Genomic DNA, 20,962 nt, shown 5'->3' with positions numbered 1-20,962 from the left:
CACAGCTAACATCATACTCAACAGGGAAAAGCTGAAAGATTTTTCTCTAAGATCAGGAACAAAACAAGGATGTCCACTCTCACCACTTTTATGAAACATCGTGCTATAAATCATAGCCAGATAAATTAGGCAAAAAAAGAAAAGGGAAGGAAGGAAGAAAGAAAAGGTATTCAGATCAGAAAGGAAGAAGTAAAATTGTCTCTATTTGCAGATGATATGATACTATATACAGAAAAACCTAAAGACTCCACCAAGAACTGTTAGAACTAATAAATGAATACAGTAAAGTTGCAGGACAAAAAACCAATATACAAAATTCCGTTGTGTTTCTATACACTAACAGTGAACTATTGGAAAAAGAAATTAAGAAAAAATCCCATTTACAATAGTATCAAAAGGAATAAAATACTTTGGAATAAATTTAATCAAGGAGGTGAAAGATCTATACGCTAAAAATTATAAAACATTTATGAAAGAAATTGAAGAAGACACAAACAAATGGAGAGATATTCCGTGCTCATGGATTTGAAGAACTAATATTGTTAAGATGTCCATACTTCCCAAAGCCATCTATAGAATCAATGCAAGCTCTATCAAAATTCCAATGGCATTTTCCCACAGAAATAGAAAAAAAATAGTCCTAAAATCTGTATGGAACCACAAAAGTCCCAGAATAGTCAAAGCAATCTTGAGCAATAAGAACAAATCTGGAGGCATCACATTTCCAGATTCCAAACATTACAAAGCTATAGTATGGTATTGGCATAAAAAAAGATATATAGATTAATAGAACAGAACAGAGGGCCCAGAAATAAAACCACTCTTATATGGCCAATTAATTTCTGACATAGGAGCCAAGAATATACAATGGAAAAAAAGATAGTGTCTTCAATAAATGGTATTGGGAAAATTGGATAGCCACATGAAAAAGAATGAAACTGGACAACTATCTTATACCATACACAAAAATCAACTCAAAATGGCTCAGACTTGAACATAAGACCTGAATCCATAAAACTCCGAGAAGAAAACAGGGAAAAAAGCTCCTTGACATTGATCTTGGCAAGGATTTTTTTGATTTGACACAAAAAGCACGGGTAACAGAAATGAAAATAAACAAGCAGGACTACATCAAACTAAAAAGCTTCAGCCAAAAAAAAAAAAAAAAGCACAGCAAAGGAAACCATCAGCAAAATGAAAGGCAACCAATGGAACGGGAGAAAATATTTGCAAACCGCATATCTGATAATAGGTTAATATCTAAAATATACGAGGAACTCACACAACTCAATAGAAAAAAAAATAACCCAATTAAAAAATGAGCAGAGGATCTGAATAGACATTTTTCCAAAGAAGACATACAAACAGTCAATAGGTAAATAAAAAGGTACTCAACTCAGTAATCATCAGGGAAATGCAAGTAAAAACCACAGTGAGTTATCACCTCACACCTGTTAGATGCCTATTATCAAAGAGACAAGAGATAAACGCTGGAGAGGATGTGAAGCAAAGGGAACCCTTTACCCTGTTGGTGGGAATGTAAACTGGTACAGCCATCATGGAAAACAGTATGGAGTTTCCTCAAGAAAATACAAAACAGAACTACCAAATGAGCCAGCAATCTCACTTCTTGGTATATATGCAAAGGAAACTAAACCAGGATCTTGAAGAGACATCTGTACTCCCATGTTCTTTGCAGCATTGACTACAATAGCCAAAGTATGGGAAAAACCTAAGCATCTGTCAACAGATGAGTAGATAAAGAAAATACACACACACATATACAATGGAATATTATTCAGTCATAAAAAGAAGGAAATCCTGTCATTTGCAACATCCTGGATGAACCTGGAGGGCATTACGCCAAGTGAAATAAGTCAGACAAAGAAAGACAAATACTGCATGGTATCACTTACATGTGGAATCTAAAAAAGAAAAAGGTCAAACTCACAGAAACAGAGTAGAATGGTTGTTGCCAGGGTGTACAGGGTGGGCGAAATAGGGAGAGGCTGGTAAAAGGATACAAACTTTCAGTTATAAGATGAATAAGGTCTGAGGATCTAATGTATAACATGGTGACTAGAGTTAATAATAGTGTATTGTATAATTGAGATTTGCTAAGAACTGAAGTGTTCTCATCAAAAAAAAAAAGCATGAGGTGAAGAATGTGTTAATTAACTTGATGCCACGAATCCTTTTACAATGTTTTTGTATATCAAACTGTCATGTTGTACACTTTAAATATATTACAATCTTGTCAACTATACCTCAGTAAAGCTGAAAAAAGTTGAATGTGAAATAAAGCTTTAATTTTCAGATAAATAAAAGCAGGGAAAATCTGTTATCAGCAAACTTGTGCTACAGGAAATGCTAAAAGAATTCCTTTAGGCTGATGGAAATGATACCAAATGAAAGCCAGACTCTATACAAAGAATCAAGAATACCAAAAAAGGATAACTATGCGGGCAAATATAATAGGCTTTTTTCCTTCAATATTTATATTTACACATGTGTGTGCATATTCACTCATTCCAAACTTTTTAGAAAGTTTAATGTCTCCTTAAAGCAAATACAATAACAATGTATTGTGAGGTCTATAACAAACGTAGAAGTATAATATATGACAGGAGCAAGAAAGAAAAAGTGAGGAGTAGTAAACAGAATTATACTCTTATAAGATTTCTACATCTTTTCTGAAGTAGTATAATATGATTTTATATTGTAAATATTGTGATTCATAGCAACTGCTAGAATAACTCAAAGTGTAGATAAAAGCCAAGAGAAACAATAGAATGAAATACTAAAAAAAAATACTTGACTAACACAAAAGAGGACACGAGGGGGGAAAAAAGAACAAAAACAGAAGGGATAACTAGAAAACAAATACCAAGATAGTACATTTAAACCCAATCATCAATAATTACAATAAATGTAAATGGAGAAACCTACCACCTAAAGAGATTGCCAGACTGGATTTTTAAATAAAAGGAAAATGGAAATATGTTTACAGAGACATACTTTAAACATATAGACACAAACAGGTTTTAAGTAAAGGATGAGAAAAGATAAACCATGCAAAACTTTAAGAATAAAAATGCAAGAATGGTTATATTAATGTCAAATCAAATGGTTAAATTAACATCAAAGTTGGCTTCAAGATGGGGTATTACCAGAAAAACATATTTTATAATGAAAATGTGTCAATTCACCAAGAAAATATAACAATCCTAAAAGTTTATGCACCCTACTAAATTGAGCTTCAAAAACATATAAAGTTAAAATCATTGGCACTAAAGGGAGGAAAAGACAGCTCTGCAATTCTGATTGGAGATTTTATACTCTTGTCCTCTAACCTGATCGAACAAGAAGACAAAAAATTAGTAAGGATATAAACAATCTGAACAGCACTATCAACCAACTTGACTTAACTGACCTTCATAAAACACTACATCTAACAACTGTAGAAAGAATATATGTTTTTTACGGGCACATGGAATATCCACCAAAATCTACTTAATGCTGGGCTATAAAACAAGTCTCAATAAATGTCAAAGGACTGAAATCTTTTTAGTATGCTTTTGCAACAAGGACATTAAATTAGTACTCAATAACAACATAGCTAGAAAAGTCAAATATATATAAAAGCAACACACTTCTAAGTAATCATGGGTCAAAAAAGAAATCACAGCAAAATTATAAATTACTGCAAGTAATAGTGAAAACATAATATGTCTAAATTTGTGGGAGGCAGTTAATGCAGTCCTCAGAGGAAATTTTACGGCACAACAAGTTTTATATCAGAAAAGAAAAAGGTATAAAATCAACGATCTAAGTTTCCACCTTAAGAAGCTAGAAAAAGAAGAGCAAATTAAATCCAATGTCAATAGTAGGAAACAAAGACAAAAATCTATGAAATACAAAACAGACAAATAGTAAGAGAAAATCAACAAATGCAAAATTGTTTCTCTGAAAATACAAATAATGTTTGAATCTAGGAATTGAGTACATACGTAGATATTAACTACGTAGTTCTTTAACTTATATTCACGTTTGAAATTTTTCAAATTAAAAATTTCAGGAAAAAATGACAATTTATAAATGTTGGCTCTGACAGTAACTGACCAGTTATAATAATTGTTTGTACCTTTATATATTTATTTCCTAAAATTCAATATAAATTTTATAACGTGACATTAAAAACATGCTATCTGGGGCCGGCCTGGTAGTGCAGGGTCAAGTGCGCACATTCCACTTCGGCGGCCTGGGGTTCGCTGGTTCGGATCCTGGGTGCGGACGTGGCACCAGTTGGCAAGCTAGGCTGTGGTAGGTGTCCCACATATAAAGTAGAAGAAGACGGGCATGGATGTTAGCTCAGGCCTTGTCTTCCTCAGCAAAAAGAGGAGGATTGGCAGCAGATGTTAACTCAGGGCTAATCTTCCTCAAAAAAAATAAAACATGCTATTTCAAACATAACATGATACATAAAGAGTAAGTACTCTAGGACCAAGAATAAAGTTCTAAAGATTCTGACATCAAGGGTTTCCCAAGGAAAAAGGTTTAGCCAGATTGTTATCAACCTTACAGTGCACAGAACCCCCCAATACACACACACACACACAGAGTGGACAATCAGCTGTTTAGAATCTGTGGTAGGCAGAATAATGGTCCCCTCAAACATGTCCACGTCATAATTCCCAGAATCTATGAATATATTAACTTCCATGGCAAAAGGGACTTTGCAGAGGTAATTAAATTAAGGACCTTGTGGTGGGGGGTTATCCTAGATTATCTGGGTGAACCCAATCTAATCACATGTGTCCTTAAGAGCAAAGAATCTCTCCTTACTGTGGTCAGAGGGAGATGTGACTACAGAGCAAAAATTAGAGAGATACAACATTGCTGACTTTGAAGACAGAGGAAAGGAGCCCAAAGTAAAGGAATTTATGTGGCCTCTAGAAGTGGCAAAAAGTCAAGGAAATAAGCTCTGTCCTAGAGGCTCCTGAAAGGAATGCAGTCCTACTGATATCTTAATTTTAGCCCAGTGAGATTCATGTTAGACTGCTAACCTACAGATGTGTAAGGTAAGTCTGTGTTGTTTTAAGTCACTACGCTTGTGGTAATTTGTTAGAAAAACAATAGGAAACTAAATAAAACCCCACCCTTATGTATGAGTAGGCAGTCAATGACTATCGGACATTTAAGGAAATCCCACAGTAAGAAAAAAGAGGCCCAAATTAACAAAATGATAAATGCAGCTTGGGAGAAATTAAATCTTGCAGTTAGAAAAAAATTTCAAAACAAAAAGGATGTCTTGAAAATGAAAAACAAAATAGCAAGAAGACAAGCTCAATGGAAGGGCTGAAGGAAAACTGAAGAAATCTCAAGAAAGGAGAGGAATGAGACAATGAAATAGAAAATAGGAGAGAAAGGAAAAGAAAATTAGAGGACTGGCCCAAGAGATTGAAAATCTGAACAAGACGAGAACCAAAAGAAAAACAAAAAAGGGGAAGAAATCAAATATATCAAGAAAATTTCAGAGAACTACAGGGCACGAGTTTCCAGACTGAAAGAGTCCATCGAGTGAGTAAGATAAGACATGAATGAAAACAGACCGTCCCAAACCAAGACATGTCAGCCCAGAATTTCCTAACACTGGTGGCACAGAAAAGACTCTGAAAGCTTCTGAGAGAAAAATCAGATGTCATTCAGAGCATCAAGAATTAGAGTGGGATCAGACGTCTCAACAGCACAAGAATCCGGAAGACAACGGAGCAATGCCTCCAACACTCAGAGAGATGATTCCCAGACTAGAATTCCATACCCAGCCAAGCTACCATTTAAGCACAAGGGCAGAATAAACGCACAGAGACATCCAAGTTTTCAAAATTTACCTCTCAAGAACACTTTCTCTGGAAACCAGTGGAGAATTTCTCCACCCAAATTAGGATATAGACCAAAAAAGAAAACAACATGAGACTTGTAGCACAGGGGATCCAATACAAGACAGAGAAGGAGAACCAGTCAGCAGCTGTACCGCAGATCTAGATCACAGCACGTCACAAGGCTCTGGCGGTGACTTCCTCAAGAAGATGAATTGTTAAGAATAACGTCTTATTAAGAACTTCTGTGAATGGGTTGAGTGAAGACTTACATAACTGAGTGAGAGTCTGGTTGGTAATTACTGACAAATATATAGGAGACTAAGCAAATAAAACAAGAAAGCTGTTATTAATCCTAAAGAAAGTGAAAGTTGTATACAAATTGAAAAGTGATCATAGTTTATGATATGGTCCAGCTGTCAATAGCTTTTGCCTTGTTAAAACAGGCAAACACAACATTCATCTAATGAAAATTACGGCATGTCTACTTTGGAAGGATGGAGGGATAAGAAGCATACACATGTTGGTAGTGGATGGTATGTGCGAGAATGAAGGCTGCATCTACAAGCCAAGGAATGCCAAGGTGTGCCTACAGCCACTCAAAGCTAGGAGAGTGGTATGGGGCAGCTTCTCCCTCAGAGTCTCCAGAAGGAACCAACCCTGCTGACACCTTGATTTCAGACTTTCAGCCTCCAGAACTGTGAGAAAATCAATTTCTGTGTGTTTTAAGCCACCCAGTCTGTGGTGCTTTGTTATGGCTGCCCTAGGAATGAATACTCTGACCTTAAAGAATCTGACCTGCCATCGTTGCCATCTTGTACCCTCCCTCTTCCTGCCACTGCCTGAACATGCAGTTACTCCCATTTATTTTATTTATTTTTGAGGAAGATTAACCCTGAGCTAACATCTGCTGCCAATCCTCCTCTTTTTGCTGAGGAAGACTGGCCCTGAGCTAACATCCGTGCCCATCTTCCTCTACTTAATATGTGGGACTCCTGCCTCAGCATGGCTTGATAAGCAGTGTGTAGATCCACACCGGGGATCTGCACTGGCGAACTCAAGGCTGCCAAAGCGGAATGTGCAAACTTAACCGCTACACCACTGGGCCAGCCCCTACTCCCATTTATTTTAAAGGGCAATCTCTTAATATTCTGACAATACAACATGCAAAAGGGCAAAGAATTATCTGTGATAAAAAGTTTAAAAAGTGAAAGACACTTTAACAATGGCAAAAATTGTACTCAAATTGCTAAATCTTGCTGCCCTAATGGTAGAAAAATATGGAAACCAAAATGAGGCTAGGATACATGAAACAATATTTTACTTTCTCTTATGGTCTCCTCAGTCAGGTTTATATTTACCCAAGATTCCCACTTTTTAATGCTTTATCAAAATTTTTCTCTTCTACAATATGCCTTTTTTTTTTTTTTTGAGAAAGATTAGCCCTGAGCTAACTACTGCCAATCTTCCTCTTTTTGCTGAGGAAGCCTGGCCCTGAGCTAACATCCATGCCCATCTTCCTCTATTTTTTATAAGTGGGATGCCTACCACAGCATGGCTTTTTGCCAAGCAGTGCGGTGTCCACACCCAGGATCCAAACCGGCAAACCCTGGGCCGCCAGGAAGCGGAACGTGCAAACTTAACTGCTGTGCCATTGGGCCAGCCCGCCTTTTAAAGGTTTTGCTGATATTGCCTGTTTAAAGCAGTGAATGAACTGTGGCTGATTTTGTCCTGGGGACCAATAGGAAATAATGTGCTGAAGAATTCATTCCACTCAGCCCTGGAAACCTGAAATGCAATCGTTAATCACAGACTTGCACTGTTTCCTAATGAAAAAAAGATGCGTCCTAATATATTTTAGGACCAAGTACTCTAAACATTAGAATTATGGAATAAAGAGGCCACCTCAAAGAGAAGCAGTCCCGTAACTGGTGATGTTCAAGAAGGGGCATATTAAGAAGGGATTCGCTGAAAGGGAATCACGTGTTTATCACAATGTTAGGCAGAGTTCTCAAATTATAAATCACAAGTATTAATAGATTGTGAAATGAACAGAGCAGGTTACAACCAGCATATTTTTAGTGGAATTTAATGGAATGAACTAGAATAGAAAATAATAGAGTGCAAAGCACGACTTAAATACAAGGGCTGATTCGTGCAACTTTTACTTATATATTTACACATGTAGCGTTAAAGTTGTGGGTATATAGGGTTGTGATGTACACTTTGTTTCTTACTGTGGGTCACAGTCAAAGAGAGTTGAAAACCACTGTTTTAGAGGGTAAATGTGACACCAAACAAGCAGCCCATCGGATACCTCCTGCAGGCAGAGAGGAGCCAGGTCCAGGGCCTGCTTCAGTGCATGGAACAGGGTTGAGACCCGGGCTGCCCAGAGCACTTTCCCACACAGGGTCTGGAGCCAGCACTGAGGGAAACTCCCACTGTGAGGTCATCAGGAAGGAACCCAGCACACCAGAGAAGTTCAGAATGTTCAAAGTAGAGGGCAGAAGGTACGGTATGACGGAGGCAGATGTGGGACATCAAATGGGCCCAGGCAGTCAAGTCAGGGGCGAAAAGTAATTTACCACTGTGCAGAAAAACAAGAAAACATCTCTCATGCCCCCTCAAAACCATTTTGTTTGGCTTTGAGGCCAATTACATTCAAGAGAGATAATGAAATAATGCCTATGAACGGCACCCTGTACCGGTAATGTTTATCTTACTTCATGTCCTGGGGTCACAGTTTCATAGAGTACTTTTTAAAAAGTAATTTGGCAGGAAAATGGAAAAAGTCATTTTACGATTATTCTTTGTGAATCACCAAAAATTTGGAGGATGTGCTATCTCATATGTTGCCACAAAACAGAACTAGTGAATAAACTAAATCATGAGCCAAACTTGTTAGCTATCTTCAACATGCCGTGGGCTTTAAGCACTCCCAAGTTTCAGATCTAGAGTTATCTGTCACATTGAAAATAGAAGTTGACCCCACCCCAAAGGCTGAATGTGACCACATTCTTTCCCTCTTCTTGGACCAAGTGACAAGCCACAGCTGAAAAGCAGAGAGCAACAGATTCAAACTGGATTCAGGAATACTTCAAAATCTTTCCCATGACAGCAGCCTCTCCAAAGAAAGCAAAATAGTAAATTCCATGTCATTTTTCAAAATTATGGCCAGAAGTTTAGGGCAGGATGATACTAAGTTAATATAAAGTTGTAGCAATACATGTGGATTTATTCTTATCTCTTCCTTTCCTCAGATTTTTTCTTGTAATAGTGAATTTACTGTACACAAATCACAGAAATGAACTAAAATTGCTCACTACATTGTTACAAGCCCAAATCGCTATCCCTGTTTCATCCAGAATCTTTTTCCTTTTCCTTTTTTTTCATTTCAGAAGAAACAGAAAAATTCACTCAAGTTGATGCTTTTCTCCGGGAATGCCACCTGTGCAATGTTTCATTTTTGGCTTCAACTCCAGAAAGTGATTTGAGGACACCCATTGGCTGTAATGCTCTACCAGCATCTTAACTTTTCATTCTTCTGGTTGTTATTCATTTATTTATTGTAGTAGGCCTACTTTAATTAAAGCTGACCTTCCTTGAACTCTCCTTCTACAATTTTCTATCATCAACAGAAACTGTGCATGTTGTACTTGAACGCATATTTTATATTGGCTAAACATTTTTCTTGTGGAGATAACATTTTTTTTTTAAAGTCACAACACACTACTGCCAAATAGGAAGTAGCTATAAATAATGCTTGAGATGTGAACGTGACATCTCCTCTTGGGTCCACAGGCACTTCAAACTAGGTATATCCCAAACCAAAACCTTTATTAGCGTTTCTAACAGTTTCAAGTGTTAACAGTCTCACTGAAAGTTCCCACCACCCTCTCAGCATCCCATAATGAAATTTCTTTGTCCTCTTTTCTTCAAATACAATGGTCAAGTCTTAATACATGCTAATTCTTAAACCTTTTTGGAACCTATCATTTCTTTCCACTCTCAGAGCCCCTATTCCAGGCTCTCATCTGGATAAACACAAAAGGTCTAACTGGTCTTCCTGGTTTGACCTTCACAGTCTACTCTCCACATGTGGTCAGAGATTCTTCCAAAAACACAAATCTGTCACATGGAGAAACCAGCAGCCATTTTATGTCTCCTGATGAGAGAATAGCCACCACCTACGCTTGTGTCAGTGATCAAAACAGAATTGGATAAAGCCTTGGCATCCAGCTGTCAGTCTGCAGGAAACACTAAGGATGGAGGAACTCACAGGGCTGTACCTTGAACACGCAATCAGCAACATCCAGACTGTGGCAAGCTGCACAGGTCAAAGGGCCCAGTTTCTTCCATAGATAAATTGTAACGAAAATACAGAGATGGAGGGGAAACCACAGATAAAAAAGACTTAAAAGATATTTTAAAAAATGAGCAAAACTAAACTTGTGCCTGGGACGCACACCTGAATGAACTATAAAGAAACACAAGAATGTGATGACTGTGGAAGCCAGGGTATTCTTTGTGGGGACAGAGGGAGCTGTGATTGGGACAGGGCCTGCGGAGGGGCTACTCAGGGTGGTGGCTGGCAAAGTTCTATTTCTTGATCTGTGCTGTGGTTACCAGGGCATTTGCTTTAAAATACTCTACTAGGCTACACATTTCTTCATATAGTGTTCTACTTTTATTTTACAATGCAAAAGTTAAAAAGCCACACACACACAAATCTGATCATGTCACCGCCCTGTTAAAACCCTTCAACAGCCTCCCAATGCTTGTGATAAAAGTCCAAGCTCCTTCACATGGTGGACAAGGCCTTGCAGCACTGGGATCTCTACTCAAAGCCTCAACGCTTGCTAGTCTCCTCCCTACGCTAAATTTTCAGTTCCTCAAAAGCACTCTGCTTTCTTACGTCACAGCCTCTGAACATCAGTTACTTCTGCTCGGAACAAACACACTCTTTCCCCTTCGCTTGGCTGATTCCTATTTGTCCTTCAGGCCTCAATAGGGATAGCCCTCTCTGATGCTCCAATGTTGGGCAAAGTACCCTACCCCTCTGTCTTCCCATTACACACTGTGCTTTCCCAATCACAGCATTTATTGTTGGCATTGTCTATTAGTTCATATGTTCCATGTATCAACAACTCCAGCCAAGTAGTATAACTTGTCCTCGAATTTTCATATCCCCAATACCTAGCAAAATGCCTAGGACAGAGTGAGTACACAATAAATTTACATAAAACAAATAGGTGCATGGGGCCGGCCTGGTGGTTCGTGTGCTGTGCTTCGGCGGCCCAGGATTCACAGGTTCAGATCCTGGGTGCAGACGTTGCACTCCTCTTCAAGCCATGCTGTGGCAGCATTCCACATAAAATGGAGGAAGATTGGCACAGACGTTAGCTCAGCGTCAATCTTCCTCACACACACAAAAAGAGCATACATTTATTTGTAAATGAAAAATCGCCTTTGTTGCATCAATTTATATGAACACAAAATATAAGAAAAGTAATAAAGATAACCATAAGAGCTAATATCTTATGCCAATCACTGTTTCATTAACTCACTTAATCCTCCAAACATTATGAGGCAGGTATTATATTTATCACCAATTTACGGATGAAGAAACTGAGTCATGGAGAAGGCAAGTAACATGTTCCAGGTCACACAGCTCATAAATGGGGTTAGAACACAGGCATTCTGGCTCCATAGTCCTTGCTCTTAGTTCCAATGAAGTATCACCTCCCACCACCTAACATCGCTATCATTCATTTTAAAGACTGAAGCAGGTGGCTTTAAAGTGAATAAAAACAAAATTCTATTGAAGTTACCTGAGAAGGAGCACCCATGAATATTACATACATGTTGAGATGATGGATGCCAAAATTCAAGGGATTAGGGAGGAGAAACTACCAGGTGCAGGAGGAGCACTTCAAAGAGCGGGTAATCCAAGAACCTCTGGTAAACTAGGCATGGAGATGTCAAATCCTGACATACCTCCTCCCAGCCTCCAAGTGGGCCAAAGGTATAATACCAATGCGATTACAGGCTAAAACAGGCAGGTCTTCAGAGTCAAAGTGAGCATCCACAGTGTACAAGGAACTCATTGGATTCAAAGTTGTATACAGATCCAGGACTTCCACTCTTTGTAAGCTTAACCTCTCAGTCAAAATAAGACCATTCGTTCATTCAGTATGACTTATGAGTGACTTGGTGGCCTGTACACCATATTTGGCTCTCAGGACACAAAATTAAACATGATGATGGTGCTACCCTCAGTAAGCTTATGTGCCAGTGGGAGAGGCAAACAAATAAACCAAGAATTACAGTGGAGGCCAAACATCTTGTAAGAGTTTTGCTTGGGTTCCTTGGTGTGTCTGAATCACATTGGCCAGGGCAGGGGTACAGGCTGGAGTCCAGGAGGGTTCTACAAAGAAGTTTCTTTGGGGCTGCATCTTGAAGACACACTTCTGATCAGAGAACCAGGGAAGTAACTCTGGTACTACTGCAAACCAGTGAGTCCCAAGAAAAATAATAACTATGGGACTTGACAGGGATGAGGAGCTAGAGAAGGTGTTATAGGAGAAGTTAAACTGATCCTAAGTCTGGGTAGTGTTGGAGGAAAAGGAGGAAGAAAAGAGAGGAATCAGTCCAGGATCCTTGCAGGTAGAAAGGCCAGCTCAGAGCTGCTCTTTAACTTACTGCCACCAGACTCAGGGCAGAGTTGAAAACGCCAGTACACATGGCCCAAGGGGACCACTGGGGAGATACACGTCAATGCCTGTCACTGAAAAGCTTAAAAGACTAAAATCACAACAGTCTTGGAAAATAAAGACATTAAAAAATCTGTAAGCTCTGGATAGGGACACGTTTTATGGTGACAGGGATGACAGGCTGACGTTATTTTATTTTTTTTTTACCACCTAAAGATACGTTTTCCTGAAGTGCTCACCCACATTCAACAATGACACAAACAGCAGCAAAATGCATTCACAGAGTAGCAAGAGTGAAGACCTGAAGATCAGGGAAGGAGGAGAAAAATGGCTAGGGGTGAAGAGTGTAGCAGCAGCAGTGCAAAAGCCACAGAACAGGTGAAAGTGGAAGAGAGGGAACATGTAAGAATGAACAGAAATGCTCAGGAGGTCCTAAAAATGATCATAATAAATATATACCAAGAGATTTGCCAAGGGTATCTACAAGCCCTTGTAATGATAACAGGGGCAGAGGGCTTTGAAAGTCATCTATCCACACAGCTGGTGATCTCAACAGAGACAAAGTGAGACAGATAAAGTGGAGAGAAGAAACAGTGACACAAAATGACATGTAAAAACGTGAACTATCCTCTCTCTCCTATATTCCGTATCTCAGCTGGGCATCACTGTGCAGCCATTCATCCAAGACGAAAACCAAGCACCATTCTTTACACCCCCCTTTCCCGTACTATTAAATTTCAGCATGCTTCCAGATCACACAGTAACTTGTTAAAAGGGCAGGTTCTTTGGCCTACTCCAAGAAAGGTGATTCACTGAGTCTGGGTAGGGCCCAGAACTCTAGCTTTTTAAGAATACCTATATGATTTTGATGAAAAAAATCACACCTTGAGAAAGTGTCCCATATCTAATCAATGTCAGTGTAGATTCTCTGTCCTAAAGGTCTCTTAAATCCATTCCTTCTTCTCCTCACCCTCACTGTCTTAGCTGTGGTCTCACTTCCTTCCTAGACTACTATTATAAACTTCTACCTAGCCCCCCTCCTCCTGATTTCTCCCCGCCAAGCCGTCCCACACACAAAGTTTCTAAACCCCAGGCTTATGTGGGATAAGCAATGATCTGGCCCCTGACTCTGTCTCCTCCTGCTGTCCTAAGCCAGCTTGTTGACACTGGAAAGGAAAAGGAAAGAGAGATGAGAGAGACTGTGTTAAGTATGGCTAAAATGTGCTCCTTTCATGGATATGGCAGAAGGAGATGAAGAAGTAAAAAGCCATTCTGACGGTAACTGAGGTAAAGTGAGCTATCCAGCTTTATGGAAGACTCCACAGGCATACTCATGTCATTATTGCTCTCTACTAGTTATAAATCTCTATAGAGCATTAGTAAGAACTTAATGTCCACAAGACCCTACGTCTTAAGCGGCGTTAGAACTGAATAGTTATTTCACATAATAGATAAAGCCAACTTATAAACAATGATTTTTGAAGCATTATTGAAATAGGATACAGGATATATATGTAGCACTTGCCAACTAACATTTTCCCTCAAGACATGGAGCAAGGAATGCACAAAATTTAAAGATCATGCTTGGCAAGTTTTTAATAGAAAAATTTAAGAGCCAGATTGTAAAACTGTGTGGAACTTAATACATTCATGTTCTTTGTTTGTATATATGGGGTGCAGGGCAGTGACTTAGAGCCCCATCAAAAGTAGGGTGAGGATTCCTCTGGCCTTAAGCTCAGCTCCCTCTGGCAATTCCAAAGCCCATGTTGCATTTAAAAAGGCAACAAAGGACACTAAAAGGGTGGGAGGTAGGAGACAGCAAGTCACTTATCATGGATACAGTTGAGGGCCTCACTCACCGTGGAGACAAGCTGAAGGTCTTACTCATCATGGAGATAAGTTGAGGGCTGTACCAATACTGAATCCTAGAGTCAAACAACAAACAGATCCCACAAAGAAAACTAACTCTGGATTTCTTTTAATTGTGTATGATGACAGCTGTTATAAAATATCCTAAATTTGTTGTTAGAAAGAAGCATTATTAAAACTATCTTATCCTCACTTGCATTTGAAATAGATGGAGAACCATTTACTTGTCATGTATTGAAAAATCACATTCCAAATGAGATGCTCAGCTAACCTGCGCATCTGACCTCGCCTCTCTCTGAGCAAATCTTCACATGCTTCCTCTTGCCACGGTCATCTGACCTTGATTCTTGCCTAACATCTTCATTTGGAACAATGCTGGCAACAACCTGCTAATTAAATGATGCTCCAGAAGGGAATTCCCAATGGCCAGGTTCCTTGTAGTCATCAATTTTAGCCTTCTATTTCCAAGGATCTGAAATGGGTAAAGGGGGATAATTTTCTTTCAGTTATAGAATGAAAGGAACAGAGAAAAAGACAAGCAGAAAGAGAGAGGGAAGGGAAAGAGCAAAAGGAAGAAAAAACATGAATGAGAAAAAACCCCAGAAATTTGGGGCTGGGTTTTTTGAGAGCCCAGCCGTTGTTTCCTTGAGTCCACTGGATTTGTTTCCTTGAATTCAATGCATTCCAGGTGCATTCTGGGCTAAGCCTGCCAGTCCTTACCACTGTAAGGTCATGAGGAAAACCTGATCTTTTTACTCACAATGCTGTGGCTCCACATGTTGGGGCCCAGCTATATCCTTCCCCACTTTGATCCCCAGCCTTAACATGCAAGGTAGAAAAGTAAAAAGCCTGTGAAACAGCTGTAGGGAATTGCATTTGGAGCATAGCAGGCTTTGCTGAGAGAGACAGGCACCCCCTGTCTCCATTTTGGAATGTACAGGAATGAAACTGATCGGTTCATTTCAATATGCCACAGGCTTTTCTTTCCTTTTCCTTTTTTTCCTCTTTATTTTACTTTATTATTTTATTATATTTTATTTTGCAAATACTTCCTCAGATGTCACTCTCCAGAAGTTTGCAATCTACAGGCAAGGATTTAATACATTCTGTTGTGAATAGAATTACAATTACTTCTCTGTCCAAAAGTTCAACTTTCTTTGTTTCCCTCACAGTTCTGATTTCCTGTAGCTAACTGGCTCCAAAGCAAGAGTGAAGTAATTTCTTTCCTCTGTGATTTATTTTCTGACGATAAGTAAGCAAAAAATCCTATAAAGAAAGGAGGAAAGAATGATTCGCAAGGAATACTTCTCAAAAACACACCTCCAGAGTGACAGAGTAGGTAAAATGGAGTACTGTGTATCAAGAAAGTTAAGAATAAAGCTACATATTCATAACTATTTCTGTGTAATAATAGTAAACTTTTTAGTAAAACTATGCATCAGGTACACAATGCTAAGAGCTTCACATGCCTTATCTCATTTAATCATTGGAACAAGCTTGCTTGCATGGGAAGAACTGTCCACAATTTAAAGATGAAGAAACTGAGGTTTACAGAGGCTAAGGAACCTGCCAAAGGACACATAGCTAATACAACGGCACAGTCAAGATGCAGGCGCAGCTCTGCCTCTGAAGACCGCTATGCTAGGCCCGTTCCCCAGGGTTTACAACGCTTAGACAAAAGCCTCAAAAAGCCCGTTGCTCAGAAAGGTGCATGGGATAACTACATGCCATCAACGAGAGCTTGAATAACAAATCCTTTCTGTTACAATCCTGTCTTAAGTCTCTTTTAAGTGCATTTATCTCTTCATATTATTAAGTAAAATATAGTCAACTGCATCTTTCTTCAATGTTTCCAATAATCATTGAATGAGTTTTTCATTTTCTTTGAGCTACAGAAGATCACTGTAAGAACTTGCAGAGGAGTGTAATGCCAAGGTCACCAACCCATCTATCCCGAGCTCCAGTGAGCTACACATGTATGGGGAGGCCGCCTGATAGATAAGCAGTCATCTCATTTTTCTACATATACAAAATTCTACTGAAAGATTAAGCTAGACTAGGAAAAAACATGTGGCCTGGGGCTAAGCCATATGTGCATCCCCTCTACCTCCACCCCAGTTTTAGTGAACCTCACTTTGGAGTTCCTGCATCCAGGGATGCTCCAGTATTCATTCACTCATTCCACAGAAATGTACTTGATGCTGTGCTAAGTGCTGGTTGGATACGCACATGAGCGAAACAGACATGGTCCAGCTCTCAGTCTAGTCTGGATAAAAAAACAGCACTGTGCAACTCCTCACACATTCACTGTAAGGCTGTTCATGAGTATCGTGAAGGTTCTTCATGAAAACTCCAGGAGAAATTTCTTTCTGATCCTTGGGTCAAGAGTAGTAGCTTGACAGAGTAACTGATCTGTATTAATCACATGGACATGGTATACTTCCAAATGGACTGAGACTACTTTCTTTGCTATGAAAAAAGCCCAGGCCCACTTGTGGCCGGCTCATGGAAGATGCATTTCAGCAGCTGTCCCATTCCTAGACCAGGTGGTGCCCCCAACCTTTTCTTCCAATCTTTACTTTCTCAACTAATTCTAATTTGAATCTTGTATTTTATGTTTCCTTAACCTTTTGGGGGAAAGGTATAGTAGAATTAAGTATAAATAAATAAAAATATACATATGTATTATGAAAATTTTAGGAAAGTAGAGTAATATGTGCTGACACCAAAAACTCATCCTAAAAGTTGACTTTTTGGAAATCTTTTAAATCTCTACTAAGAACGGCTTTTGTTATTTTCCTACCTTAAAGTTTAAGCTCTTGAGGAAAAAAAAAAACTGATGAACTTTTAGTTATTTGAGTTCCAATTGTGTTCTTTTATTTTTTCTTAACTATGTAAGGATTCAATGCAGAAAGCAACCATTTATAAATGAGAATACTCCCATGTGCCAACTGGTATACACGGAAATTGCTCTAGTGACTAGGTGATATTATATAAAAAATGAATACACTTTAAGTGCAATAAAATGCATTTGCTATTGTTACGAGCCCTAGATTGATGATCTCAGCTCATTAAACCTTCTTAAAGTGGTTGTATATTAAGTTCTAATCAAGCTTTTATACACCAGAGAGCCAACTGCAACCCAAATCCTAGCTCATTTGGAAGATGAGCTCCATAGGGGAAAAAAGGCTTAATTCAAAGGTCAAAAACACTATTGGTGATGTTAAAAATAATTTACCATTTTATACATATAGATTAAAAAACATCTTTTGAAATTTGATTTTTAGAACTAAGTTACAAAAGAAGCTTAAATGACTCTGCTACTTTTACTGTCATGAAGAATGTATGAGCATTAACAGAAAGGAGAAGAACAAAGGAGAGAGAGCTTCTGAGAGAGGATGCGGCATTTCTGCAAAGGCAGATACAGCACATAGAGATGTCTCATCTTTCTGTGGTACCCAACCGTCTAGGCACTAGGAAACACACAATTACAACGCAAAAAGCAGAAAGGAGCTTTGCATGTCACTGTTTTTCAATCAGCACCATCAACATTATCTATCACATCCCCTTTCTACTTTGTAGTATGTTTTATCAGACAGACACATTACAAGATCAGTAGAATTAGATAATATTTTCAAATTAACTTTTCTTTTACAACGGCTCAAGATTCTTAAATAAGTGAACCTATAGATGTGATCTTTTAGTTATTTGTTTATAAAGTACTCAAATGAAATGAACCACATTAATAAATTTGTATGCATCTATATCTCAGAGTACATCTTTTTAACACCAGACAAAAGGCACATCACTTTTACTTTCCCCTAAGGATTCTCCACTGGTGTTATCATCAGATTCTTGAATGCATAAAAAAGGGCCCAGGGAGCGTCACTGAAAGTTTGGAACAAAGACGAAAGTAAAATTTTACGAGTTAAACAGATGTTCTACTTTTCAGAACAATTTGAACAAAGATGAGTAAAACCTCCAAATAAATTCCAAACAAATACTATTTCCTTAGAGCCTACATATACGAAATTATAAAGCAGAGTTAAAGTACTAGGTAAGTAGTAATGGTAACTATCATTATTCTTACTTATTGAAGACTGACTGTGTAACAGGAACTGTGCTAAGCACTTTACATAATCTCATGGGATCCTCCTAACAACCCCATGTGGTAGATCCTGCTGTGATTGTCTCTTTACACTTCAAGATGCTAAGGCTCAGACAAGTTAAGTAAATTAGCCTGAAGTGACACAGATGAACAGTGGGGAGGAGGGAGTCAAATCCACACAGTGTGACTCCAGAGGTGGCGCTTTTCTAGTGCACCAGAGAGGAGCATGATACAAACCTTTAAGTTAGTCATAAACAAAAACTAATGAAACTCCTCGTTAAGCAATCCTTACACTCATTTCTGAGCTGAGGACATATCTCTAGCTGAGGTCTCAAACATCCAATGTTTGCACCCCTTACCCCAGGTGCAAATTATAAAATTACTGGGCTATTTCATCTTTGAATTCCCAGCACAGTGCATGACACACAATAGATGCTCAATAAATGTTTGTTGATTGAATAAGTGAATGAACACAATCTAGTCATTGGTTTTCAAAAGAGTAGAAATACTCTTCAAGGAAAATAGCAAATGTATCAGTCTAATGAAGCCACTAAGGGGAGCTTTTTTTAAAAAATTCCATCATATTAATTATTGACCTCTTTTGTAAATAAAAGTTAGTCTTTTTTTTCCTCTGAAACCAAATATAGGTGAACTATATCCTAAGACAATGACAACACCCACAATATACTTCCTTGTGCGTAGTGGGGACATACAATTTAGCTAATTTAAACAGAGATGGTTGAACTATAATGACATTTAACAGTATTTTAAGTTGTCAAAAAGTGATTATGTTCAACTACAAATCTAAATGAAAATTAAGAGTCTAGGAGTTGGGTGTGGTAGCTTTTAAAAAGCTAAAATTTCCATAAAATCATTAAAAAGCACAGCCCAGAAACAGTACTTGCCAAGACAAAATGTTCTAGAAGCTCAACTTTTTATGCTGGGATCACTTCTGGAACTAGAAACCAGATGTAAAGGTAAACTCTTAATTTCTGACCTTCAACCTTCTAGAAGGTCAAGAGAAAGAAGTTACTGTTCAGCTCTATGATGTCACAAACTGGCTTTTGGGTTACTGGATAATGACATAGAGTTATACCTATTTTCACCAATATTGCCATGAATAAAGCACTAGTCCTCCCATAAATTTATAAACATCTCCAATAACCAGTAAATATAAACTTGTAGAAACTATATGAAAATTAATCATTTTTATTTGAAGTTATTTATTTTCCTTCTTTTATCATAGGAGTCTAATTCTCTCTAATGACAGCATTATTCAAGTTGGTATTTATATGCCTGAATGTTTTATACTGTAACAATACAATTATACTAGTCCTATGCAATTCTCTTAATGTCATTGTATTTGCGCTTAAAAAATCTTCTTGAAAAAATGGTACTTCACAGTCAGCAACTCTTTTATGAGGTGAAATAGATGGCTTTTTACAGTAACTATCACTCTGGAACATTTTCATCAGTGTCTTAACCTGTCAAATTTCACTTATCTACCTAAAACAGAAAGGACTTTAAAAGAAAAAGTACTCTTATAGACAACAAAGATTTTTTTCTAAATAAAGTAAATATGGTTGCCATTTTTAACTAGTTGCACAATGTCAAATGAGCAATTGTAACACTTGATAAGAGAGTCTAGTAGTTTAAATATCAAAGAAATTTTCCATCCATCTTTTCTTTCTTAGTGTCAGGAATAAAATAAGATCAGTTACAGTCAGTCAGAAACTACTGCATACATGTTTCGGCTTTGAAACAAACAAAATAAAAAGGCTTTTTTCAGCCTAAAATATTGTAAGCTTCAAAATGGTTATACATACCTAACAACAAGCCTTAAAAATCAGCTCCGATATGGACTCAATGTCAACTTTTTCATAAAGAAATTCCAGAAAATCCTTCAAACTCTATAAGCAAACAGTATTCTTTACCATATCAGCAGAAATTTAGGAAGAATTAAATTTCTTTACCATATTGGCAGAATTCAGGAAGCTTATAAACTACCATTCTTCACCCCCATGATACGTGACATGTAATTCATGCAAGATGTGATTCGTCATAGCATTAAATGCATTCACTGATTTTTCTAAGCATTTAAAAATGAGTTCCCTCTAGCCCTATGACATGTAGCAGCATACGTAATTTTAAAAGGATATTTCATATAGTTTGTAATTGTTTTTAGTGCAACAGAACCATGAATGTGTATTAAAACACATTTAAGTAAGAATACCCATGGGATCTCTAGTTTAATCAATGCATCCCATATGTTTTTGGAAGCAGGTAGACACATTCATTATAAACAAAATAAATTTAAACTAAGCAAAAAAAAAAAGACAGGAAATTTGTTCTCAAATCTTGAACTCCTGAAAGTAAATTATTACACAATTAGA

At 37.9% G+C, this 20,962-nt stretch overlaps 1 protein-coding gene across 8 annotated transcripts in view; it reads right to left on the bottom strand.

Moving 5' to 3' along the window:
* Nucleotides 1-20,962, bottom strand: part of DSE (dermatan sulfate epimerase) — a 72,148-nt gene that overhangs the window by 24,590 nt on the left and 26,596 nt on the right. The window contains exons 1-2 of one of the 8 annotated variants that reach the window (XM_070223673.1): nucleotides 19,475-19,591; nucleotides 14,733-14,933 (exon numbers count right to left, since the gene is read on the bottom strand). The exons of 5 other annotated variants lie outside the window; for them this stretch is intronic. In XM_070223673.1, the coding sequence (XP_070079774.1) occupies nucleotides 14,733-14,740 (8 nt within the window). In that variant the 5' untranslated portion in view covers nucleotides 14,741-14,933; nucleotides 19,475-19,591. Of the gene's footprint in view, nucleotides 1-14,732; nucleotides 14,934-19,474; nucleotides 19,592-20,962 lie in introns of those variants that run through there. 2 more of the 8 variants (XM_070223674.1, XM_070223672.1) reach the window with 2 other exon arrangements.

Source organism: Equus caballus, chromosome 10 (genome assembly GCF_041296265.1).
Source record: "Equus caballus isolate H_3958 breed thoroughbred chromosome 10, TB-T2T, whole genome shotgun sequence".
In the NCBI taxonomy this organism is placed as follows: Eukaryota; Metazoa; Chordata; class Mammalia; order Perissodactyla; family Equidae; genus Equus; species Equus caballus.
The sequence above is the reverse complement of the archived record's forward strand: the minus strand, read 5'-3'. Positions and strand labels throughout refer to the sequence as shown.